We start from the raw sequence: 12850 nt of genomic DNA, 5'->3' as shown, positions 1-12850 counted from the left end.
TTTAATTCTACATTGGACCACAGTTGATTTGGGCTTTCCTGGTGGCTCAATGGTGAAGAACCTGCCTGCCAATGCAGGGGACACAGGTTCCATCCCTGGGTCAGGATGATCCCCTGGAGAAGAAAATGGTAACTCACTCCAGTCTTGACTGGGAAATCCCATAGACAGAGAAGCCTGGTGGTCTATAGTCCATGAGGTCACAAAGAGTCTGATACCACTTAACGACTTCAACAACAACAACAGTTGATTTACAATGCTGTGTTAGTTTCAGGCATACAGCAAAGTGATTCAGTTATACATACATCTATTCTTTTTCCAATTTTCCTCCCGTTTAGATTATTACAGAATATTGAGGAGAGTTCCCTATGCTATAAGGATCATAGAGTTCTATTTTTAATTTTGAGGGGAATTGCCAAACATATTGTTTTCCACAGTGGCTACACTATTGTACATTCCCATCAAACAGTGTACAGAGGCTTCAATTTCTCTCTGTTCTTGCCAACACTTGTTATTTTCTGTCTCCTCCACACACTCACACCCCCGCTTCAGCCATTGTAATTGGTTCTGGGTTTACGTAATGATTAGTGATGGTGACAATATTTTCATGTGCTTATTGACCATTTTTACATCATCTCTGGAGAAATATCTATTCAAGTCCATTCCCTGCCCACCACGCCTTTTTTTTTTTTTTTTTAAGAATTTTGTTTATTTTTGACTGTTCTGGATCTTCGTTGCTGAGAGTGCTTTTCTCTGGTTGCGGCAAGTGAAAGTTACTCCTCTGGTTGCCCTGCATGGTCTTCTGATTGCGATGGCTTCTCTTGTTGCAGAGCGCAGGCTCTAGGGCATGTAAGCTTGCGTAGTTGCGGCACTTGGGCTCAAAAGTTGTGGCACACAGGCTTAGTTGCTCCGTGACACGTGGAATCCTCCCAGATCAGGTATCAGACATTTGTCTCCTGCATTGGCAGGCAGATTCTTTACCTCTGAACCACCAGAGAGGAGACCCCTTGTGCATTTGTTAATCTGGTTATTTGTTAGTAGTAGAATTTTGTTAGTATTCACGATGTTACTTCCTTAACAAATGTATAATGTGCAGATATTCTTTGGGTTGCCTGTTTACTCCGTTCATGTCTTTTGATTCACCTGTTTAAAATCTAATTCTTTCCTCTCTTGCCTTTCATTCTGGGGGTCATATCTAAGAAATTATTACAAAATTCACTGTAATAAGCTTTCACTCTATATTTTCTTCTAAGGGTTGTATAGTTTTAACTCGGGTTTAGTTCATTAATACCCAATTTAGGATTCAGTTAAGAAAAACCAAAGAGTCACTGAATAAAACTATTTCTTTTGCTTGCTTGCTGTCTTGTTTGCTGCCCTCTTGGTCATTTATCAAAAATCTTACTATTTAAAATGGTATGTAATAGTACCTTCAGCTTCCTTAGTAGATTCCTCTTTTTGTTTCTCATTTCATTTTATAGTAGAGGCTTATGATGTCATGGTGTTTACACTAGATGTGTTTAAAAAGATTCAGAATTTTTAAAAGTATAACCTGCCTATGTTAAGCTGAAGTGTATGTTAAATGTTGTACAAGCAGAATTAAATTCTTTTCTCTCCTTTGAGCTCAATAGGTATTTGTGTCATTGGGGACCTGCAGATTGGGTGTACTGGTTGGGAATGTTGGTGCTGTTAGGAGCAATGTCAGTAATGTTTGGGCAGGTGTGTAAGGGATGAAGTTAGTAGAGTTATAGTTGTGTGGAACATAAATACTATTTTTATACTTTTTTGTTTTTAAAGGATTTGGGCGTGGCAGAGGGAGAGGGGCAGGAAGATTCTCAACCCAAGGCATGGGGTAAGTCTTAGCTATCCTGTTTTTGAATTTGATACCTTCTCTTTTTGTTATCTCTAAGGCTTTCCTTCCTCTATCCTGTACCTGATTAACCATTCTGGTGAGTCAGATGTTTTCTATATTTAAAAAGAGAAAATACTAAAGAAATGAAATAGAACAAATGACATTGTATTGCAGTAAGCCTTAGAGCAATTTTTTAGTCCTGGCTTTATTGACATTTTGGATTGGACAGTGGTTTATTGAGGTGGTGGGATTCCCTTTACATTGTAGGATGTTTAGCAACATCCCTGGCCTCTCCCTACTAGATCCCAGTAGCACCCCTCTTCAAGTTGTGACAGTCAAAAATTTCTCCAGACATCGCCAAATGTTCCCTGGGAGGGAGGTGCACAACCACCCCAGTTGAAAACCATTGCTTAAGAATTATGTTGGTAAATCCAGCAGTTGTCTTTGAATGGTAAGTAAATGCAATGTTTTTTTTTTTTTTTTTTTATGAAGAACAATCATTTTTATCTTGAATTGTAATACTGAAAGATGAGTATATTATTTTTAAATAGATGGTACAGTCAGTTATTTACTCATTATTTCTGATTATTCTTTCACTTTTTGCTGTTATCTAAAGCATTAGCCACCACCCCCCATTATAAAAAGTATTTAAGCATCTTATAGAGGCTGTAGGTAGATGATAGTCAAGAAAGGAAAAGTCCTTTGTGTGTCCATAGCTTCCCGGCAGTACTGTTTTGGGTCACTGCCTAGAGATGGTGACTCTTGCCATCTCTTTTCTGCCTAAGCTCCCTGTGGACAAAAGAAGGATGAAAACACAGGAAGCAAATTGGATGGAACATTTGGACATATATTCCCAGCCTTGTAGCTCTGAAGGATTTTGTAGATTTTGTCCTCCACTTCAAAAAAAAAATGCTGTTGTGATTCTTTTTGTCAGTGACACCCCAATAATGCTAAAATATTTTTTTATAAGTTGTGAAAATTTTGGTGATGTTATTTAATTTGGTTCTAGTTAGGCATCTCATGCAGGACACTGTGGTTCAATTCCTGCTTGGAAAGATCCCCTAGAGAAGGGATAGGCTACCCACTCCAGTTTTCTTGGGCTTCCCTGGTGGCTCACATGGTAAAGAATCTGTCCGCAGTGTGAGAGACCTGGGTTCGATCCCTGGGTTGGGAAGACCCCCCTGGAGGAGTGCGTGGCAACCCACTCCAGTATTCTTGCCTGGAGAATCCCCATGGACAGAGGAGCCTGGCAGGCTACAGTCCATGGAGTCGCATAGAGTTGGACATGAGCGACTAAGCACAGCACGGGCATCTGAATCATGGGTATTTACGGTTTTAATTTAAAAAGAAGCACTGAGCAAAATGTTTTCTTTTTATTTGTATCCATCTAAACAAAATGGATCATTTATTGTAAGAGGTTCAAAGCCAATTTGGATTCTGACTTGGGAAGAAAAGACCTGTTGCCTATTTAGGTCTAGGCTTAGTTGGCATGGGGTGGGTGGGTTTTTTGTGAGAGCCTTTACCCTGCCTAGAACTATTATAGGTCTCCACGCCTACTTTAAGATGCAGAGGACGACAATTTAGGCAAGTAGAAGCATCATACAAGAGTGTATGGAAGTCCCTAGTCAGCCTCTGCTTTTTGGAAGCTCTAGATTCTGATGGCCAGAAGAATTGGCTTATGGTTAAATAGGAAAAGGAGAATGAAGTCTCCTACAGTGGTTCTTGAGAGGGACAGGGCTCATTTCAGGGAAGATGATATACAGTTAATTTTGTGATTATTTCATTTGCCTTTATTTTTTATTTCAAACCCAAGGACATTTAATCCTGCGGACTATTCAGATTCTGCATCTATAGATGGGTGTGGGACAAAACCAGTAGTTTGGGAAGCTGCTCAGAATGGTGCAGATGAGGGAACTGGTAAGTGTTTGTCCTCACCAGAGATGTATTTTAATTGTTTGACCTCTTAACAATCAAAGATGACATAAAAGTGTGCTGGTGGAGAAAAATGAAAAACAGGTAGCTCTTCTTCCTCTGAGGCTACTCTTAGCTGGTCCTTAGCTCCAAAGTTTCTCATTTACTAAGCTTATTGACAATAAGGTATGTGGTTTTTTTCCTCTTTTGCACTCTGAAGAAGATGCTGTAACAAACCTGTGTAAGGCAGTACAAACCCACACTCAAATCTTGGTGTCAGAGATACAGAGAATAATTTCTTAGTGGCAGACTTCAAACAAAGTATTCACTGTTCACAGTGGTAAACACAAATATGGCCAGATTAAGAGATTGATCATGATAGGTGAGTTCAGGGTAATAGTTGCTTTTGCAGGTTTTTTTGTATCCTACAACTTTGGGGCTATTTGTTTACTGAAGTTCATAGATAAATACTTGTTAATTGGCTTATTTATTTAATAGAACTCTTTTGAATATTTGTTCCTGATAATATATATTAACTGCTGTGACTATATTTGTAAAAACATACTTTGATACTTCATGAATTATAATCCCAAAGATAAAATCATAGCTCAGTAATTACCTAAAAAAGACAGTGGCACCATCACAGAAGCAGAGAAAACTAGGAATCAAATATACCATAGAGAGGACCAACAAAAGTTATAAAAATGGAAATGAAAGGTTGTTGTTGAGCTGTGAAAGACGCCGGGATTCTTGGCCTCCAGAGGAGAGGAATTCAATCTGGGGCCAATGACAAGGCTTGATCGCTCAGAGCTTTTGTGTAATAAAGTTTTATTAAAATACAAATGAGATACAGAAAGCTTCTGACATAGACATCAGAAGAGGGCAAAAAGAGTGCCCCCCTGCTAGTCTTTAGCTGGGTGTTTTATGTCTGTTAGAAAGTTACTAATCAGATAATAGAGACACCTCAAGGCTGATGGAGTTTCATCAGGCCCCTCTCCCACAACATGCATTTTTGAGATAGGATGGCATGAGGTGTGTCATCCCCCAGCCATAAAACAATTGATATGAATACTGGTTTGTTAATCTTTATCAGCCAAAACTTAGTCTTAGGTGGAACCATTTTGAAGAAAGGCAAATTCCAGAGCAAATACATAGTTTCATTAACATAGCTTAAGAAAAACATTTCCATAAAAAAATGGATTGGTTAGCTCAAGGTTTGAGAAAAGTTCAGGTGGAACCAGGTGTCATCATGGCAACACAGAATTTTAAGAGAAAAAAAAAAAAATCTGAGACTTGTTGTTTGTTGTCTCCTGCCGCTTAAGGGAGAGAGAAAAACATCTGACACTTGCAGCCTATTTCCTCTTTTTTGGAGATCCCCTAGCCTTCCTGCCTGTTACCCTCTCAGTAGTTTGAAAACACTAGTAAAACTGATAAGTTTATCATGAGACTGATCAAGGAAAGCAGAAGAAACATAATTGGCTATAGGAATGAGAAAAGGAATATTGATATAATTATTATAATTAATATCATAGCTATTAAAAGTTGTCAGAAGATATTTTGTTGATAAATTTCTTTCCAACATTTGAAATTATAGATTAATCTCATTCTTCAGCACCAATGTAAAAATTTTAAATCACAATATTGGAAAACAATTCAGTAAACTAGAAAAAGGATATATCGTGGCCATGTTAAGTTTAAACTTAATATTTTAACATTTAAAAAATCAAACTACTCCTAGATATATACCAGAGAGAATGGAAGATATAGGTTCACATAAAAGCTATGTGTTCTTCAATGGATGAGTGAGAAAGAAAAATTATCCAGATTAGTCAGATAGAAGCAGAGGTAGATTGGTAGTTGCTGAGGGCTGGGAATGTTGGGAGAAATGGGGAGTGGCTACAGATGGGTTCTAGAGTTTTTTTGGAGTGATGAAAATATTCTGGAATAGGTATTGTGGTTGTTGTACACCTTGTGAATAGACTGAAAACTAGTCAGTCCTGTGCCCTAAAAGGGTGGATTCAAAAGTCACAGCAAACTTCACAATAATTAGTGATGTATAGAATATCTTTTTGTAACAAGATAAAGGACCTTACCTTTTTAAAAAATATTTATTTTTAATTGAAGGATAATTGTTTCATAGTATTGTGTTGGTTTCTGCCAAACATCAACATGAATCAGCCATCGGTATACATATATTCTCTCCCTTCAACCTCTCTCCCCATCCCAGCCCTTTAGGTTGTTACAGGGTCCCAATTTGAGTTCCCTGAGTCATACAGCAAATTCAAGGGGCTTACTTTTTTTTCTTTTGAATAAAGGCAAAAGATTTAGTCAAAACTGAAGAGAAACAGGAGGATTGCCCTCATTATTTCTGAACCATTGAAATAAAGAATGAAAAAGAAAAGGATTGGAAAGGGAGGAAAAAAACCTGTCATCTCTGGCAATGATATAAAGTAATCTATAGATAAATTAATGAAATTAGCTAGAAAGCTTTAAATGATGTAGCTAGTTCACTTAACAGGTAATATTTCTATAATCAACAGAGAAAATGGGGAAAAAATGTAGCTTCAAAAAATGTCAAATGCCTGTGAAGTCTAATGATAATGCAAAATAAGACTTCTATCTATTGAAATGCAAAATATGAAATCTTACAGTACAATGTAAAAATTGAGTGTCTGAAGAAACATTAATGAGCAGAAGAACTACCATTTATAGTAATACAAAAGCATGAAACCCCTATGTCTAAATCTGACAAAATATGTGTAAGATTTGTATGTCAAAAATTATGCAACATGAAGATAAATATCAAAGATGATCCATAAAGGAGGTGAGATACTCAGAGGTATTTATGAGTTGGAAGACTCATAAATGTTATTGTTATTAATATATCATTGATATTGTTATTAATATGGCATTTCTCCCCAAATTGATATATAGGTTTGAACATACAAGTTTGTTCAAAATCCTAGCAGGATTTTTTGGTGTCAGTTGATTCTAAACTTGATTGTGAAATTTTTATAGTAAAGTGTAGGTGTGAACATAGTCCAAACAGTTTTGAAAACTAACAGCATTCAAAGACTCACACTCCATGATTTCAAGAAATTACCCTAAAGTTACAGTAATCAAGACTGTGGAATTGCAGATAGATCAATTACATAATACCAAATCTAGAAATAAACACACAGATACAATTGGTTTTGGACAGATGTTCCAAGACAATTCAATACAGCGTACATTATACTGTATATTAAAAAAATAGCCAAAAGTGGATAATAGCTATAGATGTGAAAGCTGAAACCACAACTTCAAAAGAAAATACTAGCGTCAATCTTAGCCACCTTGGATTAAGGAAAAATTTCTTATATAGGACATAATAAGCATGAGTCTAAAAGAAAAACATGGTTCTTCAGAAGAAAGCAGAATGGAAGACCAAGGCATAATTTAGGAGGAAATATTTATTTAAAACCTCTACTTGAAAAAGGACTTGTATACAGAATATATAAAGAATTCTCAGAAGTCGTTAAGAAGAAAACAAGTAACCCAATGAATATAGCAATTAAAACAACAGAAAATGAAAAAGTTGTGGAAATGGATGGTGATGGTGGCTATACCACATTGTGATTACTCAGTGGCAGTGAATTGTAACTTGAAAAAGGTTTGTTGTTCAGTTGCTCAGTTGTGTTCAACTCTTTGTAACCCCATGGACTGCAGCACACCAGGCTTCCCTGTCCTTCAGGGTTAGCATGGTAACCCTAAAAAAGATGAGCACGGTAAATACTATTTACCACATGCACACTATTTTACCACAGTAAAAAACTGACATAGAACGGTATACACATTTTTTATCTATGGCAGTTGTTCTGGTATTAAATTTTACTGGAATTATGTGAGGTGTAATCATCGTGGAGACTGAGGCAAAGATAACTTCTTGTGAATTTGTAATTATTTCAAAATAATAAAAAATGAGCAAAAGATTTGAACAGATGCTTCATAAGGGAAGAAACATGGATGGCAATAAGCAAACAAAAATGTGCTCATCATCATTGGTCATTGGGGAAATATAAATGTACAGTGAGTGCGTGCATGGTAAGTAGGCTACCTCCATTCATCCACTAAAACAGCTTTGAAACTGACAGTTCCAGGTGTTAGTGAAGGTGATGGTGTAATTCAAACTTATTCCTGGTGTGAAAGCATACATGGAGATGCTATACAGTCTTAAGATCTCAACCCTGGGTTTTTACTGAAAAGAAATGAAAGCACGTCCATACTAAGACCTGCCTGTGATGTTTATAGTGGCTTTACTTAGAACCTCCACTGAGTTTTAAATTGGATGTTTGAAACAATATTGAATTAATCCATTAACTGCTACTTTTCTGTTTTCTTATTCCTCCTTCTTTTCTTCCTTTTCCTTTTGTCTTTATTTCTTCCCTCTCATCCCTCTAGTTTTCATTTAGAGTAGAAGATTCCTTCCTGGAAAACATTTAGATAAGCAAAATATGTTTGATGCAAAATACAATTAAAGATGTTGTCATCTGATGGGATTCTGGCTATTTCTCTAGAAGCCTCACAGACTGGTATTGTCTTATTGATAACACAGTGTTCTGAGTCTAGCCCACAGCTTCATAGGCTCAGAAGCCTGACTTGAAAGGATGATAATCAAATCCATCCTTAGGGTCAGACTCAAGATTGACCAAAACAGAAAGACTGAAGGATAGTCAAAATGCAAATTTATAAATATACTAAAAACATACCATTTAAACTGATTGTAATGTTTTCTTTGACAAATGGGAAGGGAACTTGGTGAACATGGGAATGAGAACAAGCATAATTGATGCAAATTGAATGTTTGAGATCTATCTGGCTGGTAAGATGCATAGTTGGGCCACAACAGTCTGTCATAGCATGGAGAGCAGAAGTTTCTTTTTCCTTGGACACACAGCATATACTTAGCTGTGAGGCTGTCCCTTCATTGTTTAATTTACTTACTAATTTCTCTTCTGATGAACTTCTGATGATAGTTGAAACCTTACATTTTACATTGATCCACAGAACTGGCATCAGATGCTCAAAATGTAGCTCAGAATCTACCAAACAAAAATTCTTTTGGAATCAAAGGTATGGATTTTTAAAAAAATTCCTTAGTTAATATTCTTATACAATTCTTTTAAATAACTTCCCTTTTTATCAAGGCTAGCTAATAAAAATTCATCAGGTGAATGTAAACTATTTCTACAGTTCCTTGATAAAATAATTATCAGCTTTTGATAATGGAAGAGTTTTTCACACTGGCCTTTTGGGCAGTGCAGAGTTTGGATTATTGTTGCTCCTTTTCCTGTAAGTCTGCCTTATTTGTGTTTTTGATAGAGGACTAACATCAAGTTAAACTGAACACAAAGCATACATTTCAGATTATTGTTTTAAGCTGAAAATAAATGAATGTCATTGAATTTTTCTCATAGTTTGAGGTGAAGCTCTGTAGGTATACAATGGGGGATAAAGTCTTCCTGTAAAAATTTTAATATTCCATAGTAAGATTAGGACCTGACTCTGTAGTCTTCTCTATCTAATGTCGTGTAGTTTTTACAGTCCATGTATCTAGGGTGGATCACTGCAACAGTTTGGCCCTGGCTGCTGATACGGGCATTCTTCTCTGTGGCCTGACGTAACGCCTTACCATGTAGGATGTCTGCCTACAACTTCATTCATTGTCTTCTGCCTGCTTTTGAATCTACTCAGCTTCTCGTCCTCTTCTGCATGGCTTAGTTTGTGTTTTAATTATTTTCATAATACTTCTAAAATGGTAGGCCAGTCTCTTTACATATCATATATAAGAATGTATGTTTTATTAATTACTGAATTGTACACTTAAAACATCTTGCCACAACTTATATTGTTTTTTTGGGGAAAAAAGGCATATTCTCAACTTAAGGTTAATTTTAATATATTTTAGTTCTTTGTAATTTCTCATCACTGTTTCTCTCTCCTGGAATATCCTTTCATTATATATCTGGTTATTCAGCCTTCAGGATTTTTGCTGTGATTCATCTTCCCCATAAACTTTCGGTTAGCATTCTGGCTTTCCTTAACTTTTGTGTCCTGCAGATTTCCAGTGTGTTAATCATGTAATTCATGCAATTTATCATTCACATCACTCACTAAATTTTTAATGGTCTTTTCAGTGAGATATTTGATATCTAGCATCAATGCTTTATGTGTAGGCTTTTAACCCAGTATTATTTGGTTGCTGACTGATGATGAAGGAGATCCTAAGAACAATTCCATCATACATTGTTTCCTATTATAATTTTAATTGCTTTGAAGGTGAAAGTTTTCGGAATGATTTTTGAGGCAGAGTGTTCCTAAATCTCTGTAGATTGAGCCTCAGATTTTTGTAGAGTTTGCAGTCTTTGGAGTGTTGTCTCCTGTGATGAATGTGACAACATGAATTTGGGGTAGGTGGGATGGAGGTGGCACGGAGAATATTATGTACTGACCAGCTTCAAAACTAGCCCACTTTGTGAACTTTTTAAAAAATATATAAATTTATTTATTTTAATTGGAGGCTAATTACTTTATAATATTGTATTGGTTTTGCCATACATTGATATGAATCTGCCACGGGTGAACATGTGTTCCCCATTCTGAATCCCCCTCCCATCTCCCTCCCCATACCATCCCTCTAGGTCATCCCAGTGAACTTTTAAAATATACATGTACTGAGACAAAAGTCTGGCAGGAAGTACATTAGAAGGTTGGAGATATATGTGTTAGTACTTAAGAAAGGCACTAGTTAGTACTTAAGAAACTATGATGATAGTGAAGTGTAGGTGGATAGCTTGCCTTGGATCCCTTTAACTTCATGTAAAGCATGCTCTAGAGATGTAAGTTCTGGTACTGATTTCCACTTAGGACTAATTGTACCTTGTGTTTTTTAACTTAAGCTATTACATCTTTCTGCTTTTGTTTATGAAAATATTTTAATTCAAAGAGATGTTTTAGGGACAGAAATTGATACTTGCTTTGTGACATTTCTGAGGAAATTATGGAAACCATTTAAAGATAGGATAAATTAGCCAAAGCAGTGGATCAGATTATCATTTCAAATATTAGAACATTCCTCTATCAAGTTTTACTATTATTACAAGGGTGCATGCAGTCGAGAGGGACAGAAGAGTAGGGAGTGCTTTCCTGTAACACACGTGCCCCATGATCCACAGTATTGGTGTGACGTGTGTGGGTTTCTCTCACACCAGGGAATGTGTTCATGTTTGAAACATCTCCCTTTTTATAGCCACAAAATAGCATTTTGGGGGTAATATTTTATAAGAAGTCATGTTCCATAAATCCGTAGATTCTACTTTTGTTTGCCATAATCAGTCTTGAATTAGGGACATGCTGTTGAAAGCCTTCCACAGAGAAGGCCTCTTTTCTTAGGTTTGCAGCATCAGTTTAGTTAATAGGTTACTGACATGATTCCAAGGTAGTTAGATCTGTTCATCTGCCCTTTTTTTCCAGGGGTGTGCCCTTCCTCTTCCCACACACAAACCTCACTGCAGGTCAGATGCTCAATTATTTCTTCCTATTGAAGGAACTGAAAACATTCACACTCCTGCTTCGTGATGGTGGTTATAGTCAATATCTTGGTGTGTTTCCTTTTAAAACTGTTTTATCTGGATATGTGTTTGTACATATGTTTTAAAATAATGGGAATGGACACAGGATCACTAAGCACTAATATCAGCATATCTGAATTCATATACTTTTCTTCAAAGTACTTAATTGCTTTCTATATAGAAGATTATTCTGTAAGAACTGTGTGAACACATTTTCTGCACCTACTTATCAGGGGTATAGCAACAGACTTTATATGAACAGGACTAATGCTCAGCTTTGCTGGAGAACTGTTAGGAAATGATACAGTGGAGCTAATAAACACTTCTCTAAATCTGATAATCTGCCTGAAATGAGGGCCCAAAGCAGAGCTGCCTTATATTGAATTGTATTCTTTTTTAAATAATGTATCTCCTTGTTAAATATATTTATTTTGCTGTGCCTTACTTTCTTAAGGCAGTGGATATTATCCAAAAGCAATTTGAGACATGATTTGTGTGTGTGTGTTTAGTACTTAGCCAAGCTGCATTTGAAAACATGACTGATTTTCTTGAGATAGATTAAGAACATCATATTTCTTGGATTGTAAACTATATTGCTAATGAGATACGTGATATGTCTTGTGCTGTACACAATGGAGAATCATTTGGAATCAGACCTTATTTGACTTTGTGGTATAAACTGTGATTGTCAACAGGGGCCTGGAAGAATTCTGTGGAAGAATGGACAGCGGAAGACTGGACGGAAGATGTAAGTGTTTAGCATCGCATGTGACTATCTCTCTTTTGGATTCTGGCGGGAACACATGTACTTTTGAGGAAAGCTTGAGATATCTTATGACTATTCTAAGCTCCCTTTCAGACTTCTATGATTAATTTTTTTTTTTTAAGCAGATGATTCTCAGAAAGATGTTGGTGTTTCCAGATTTTTGAGAAACTTGGTTTTAAAGCAGCTATTTAAAGATGACCAGGCATTAAATAGGAGCGACATCATTTTTTCACTATCTTCGTTTTATTTGGCCCAATAACCAGCTGATGCTATTACCCTGGCCTGTGAATGATTATTTACTCTTTATAACCTTTTTATTGAAGGAGAGAGTCTATGTTTTAGGTTTACAGTTGAAATTAACCTCAATAAACCATTCTGGTTCTAGGGCCAAGCAATTCCCCTTTCAACTAGACTGGCTCTTTGTGTATTCATTTATTCCACAGACATTTTTGAGTATACTGTACTAGCTTCTTGGTATTAGTAGTGTTCATCTTTAAGTACTGTGTTCAGCATGCTGCTGCTACTGCTAAGTCGCTTCAGTCGTGTCCAACTCTGTGCAGCCCCATAGACGGCAGCCCACCAGGCTCCCCCATCCCTGGGATTCTCCAGGCAAGAACACTGGAGTGGGTTGCTATTTCCTTCTCCAGTGCATGAAAGTGAAAAGTGAAAGTGAAGTCACTGAGTCGTGTCCAACTGACCCCATGGACTGCAGCCTAC

At 36.7% G+C, this 12850-nt stretch overlaps 1 protein-coding gene across 1 annotated transcript in view; it reads left to right on the top strand.

Moving 5' to 3' along the window:
* The window catches only part of UBAP2 (ubiquitin associated protein 2), a 114013-nt gene that overhangs the window by 63144 nt on the left and 38019 nt on the right, over positions 1 to 12850 (top strand). Inside the window, exons 7-9 of the mRNA XM_052644872.1 lie at positions 1792 to 1846; positions 3660 to 3763; positions 12063 to 12115. Coding sequence (XP_052500832.1) covers positions 1792 to 1846; positions 3660 to 3763; positions 12063 to 12115 — 212 coding nt within the window. The remainder of the gene's footprint in view (positions 1 to 1791; positions 1847 to 3659; positions 3764 to 12062; positions 12116 to 12850) is intronic.

Source organism: Budorcas taxicolor, chromosome 8 (genome assembly GCF_023091745.1).
Source record: "Budorcas taxicolor isolate Tak-1 chromosome 8, Takin1.1, whole genome shotgun sequence".
NCBI classification, from domain to species: Eukaryota; Metazoa; Chordata; class Mammalia; order Artiodactyla; family Bovidae; genus Budorcas; species Budorcas taxicolor.
This window is presented reverse-complemented; position numbering and strand designations above follow the sequence as displayed.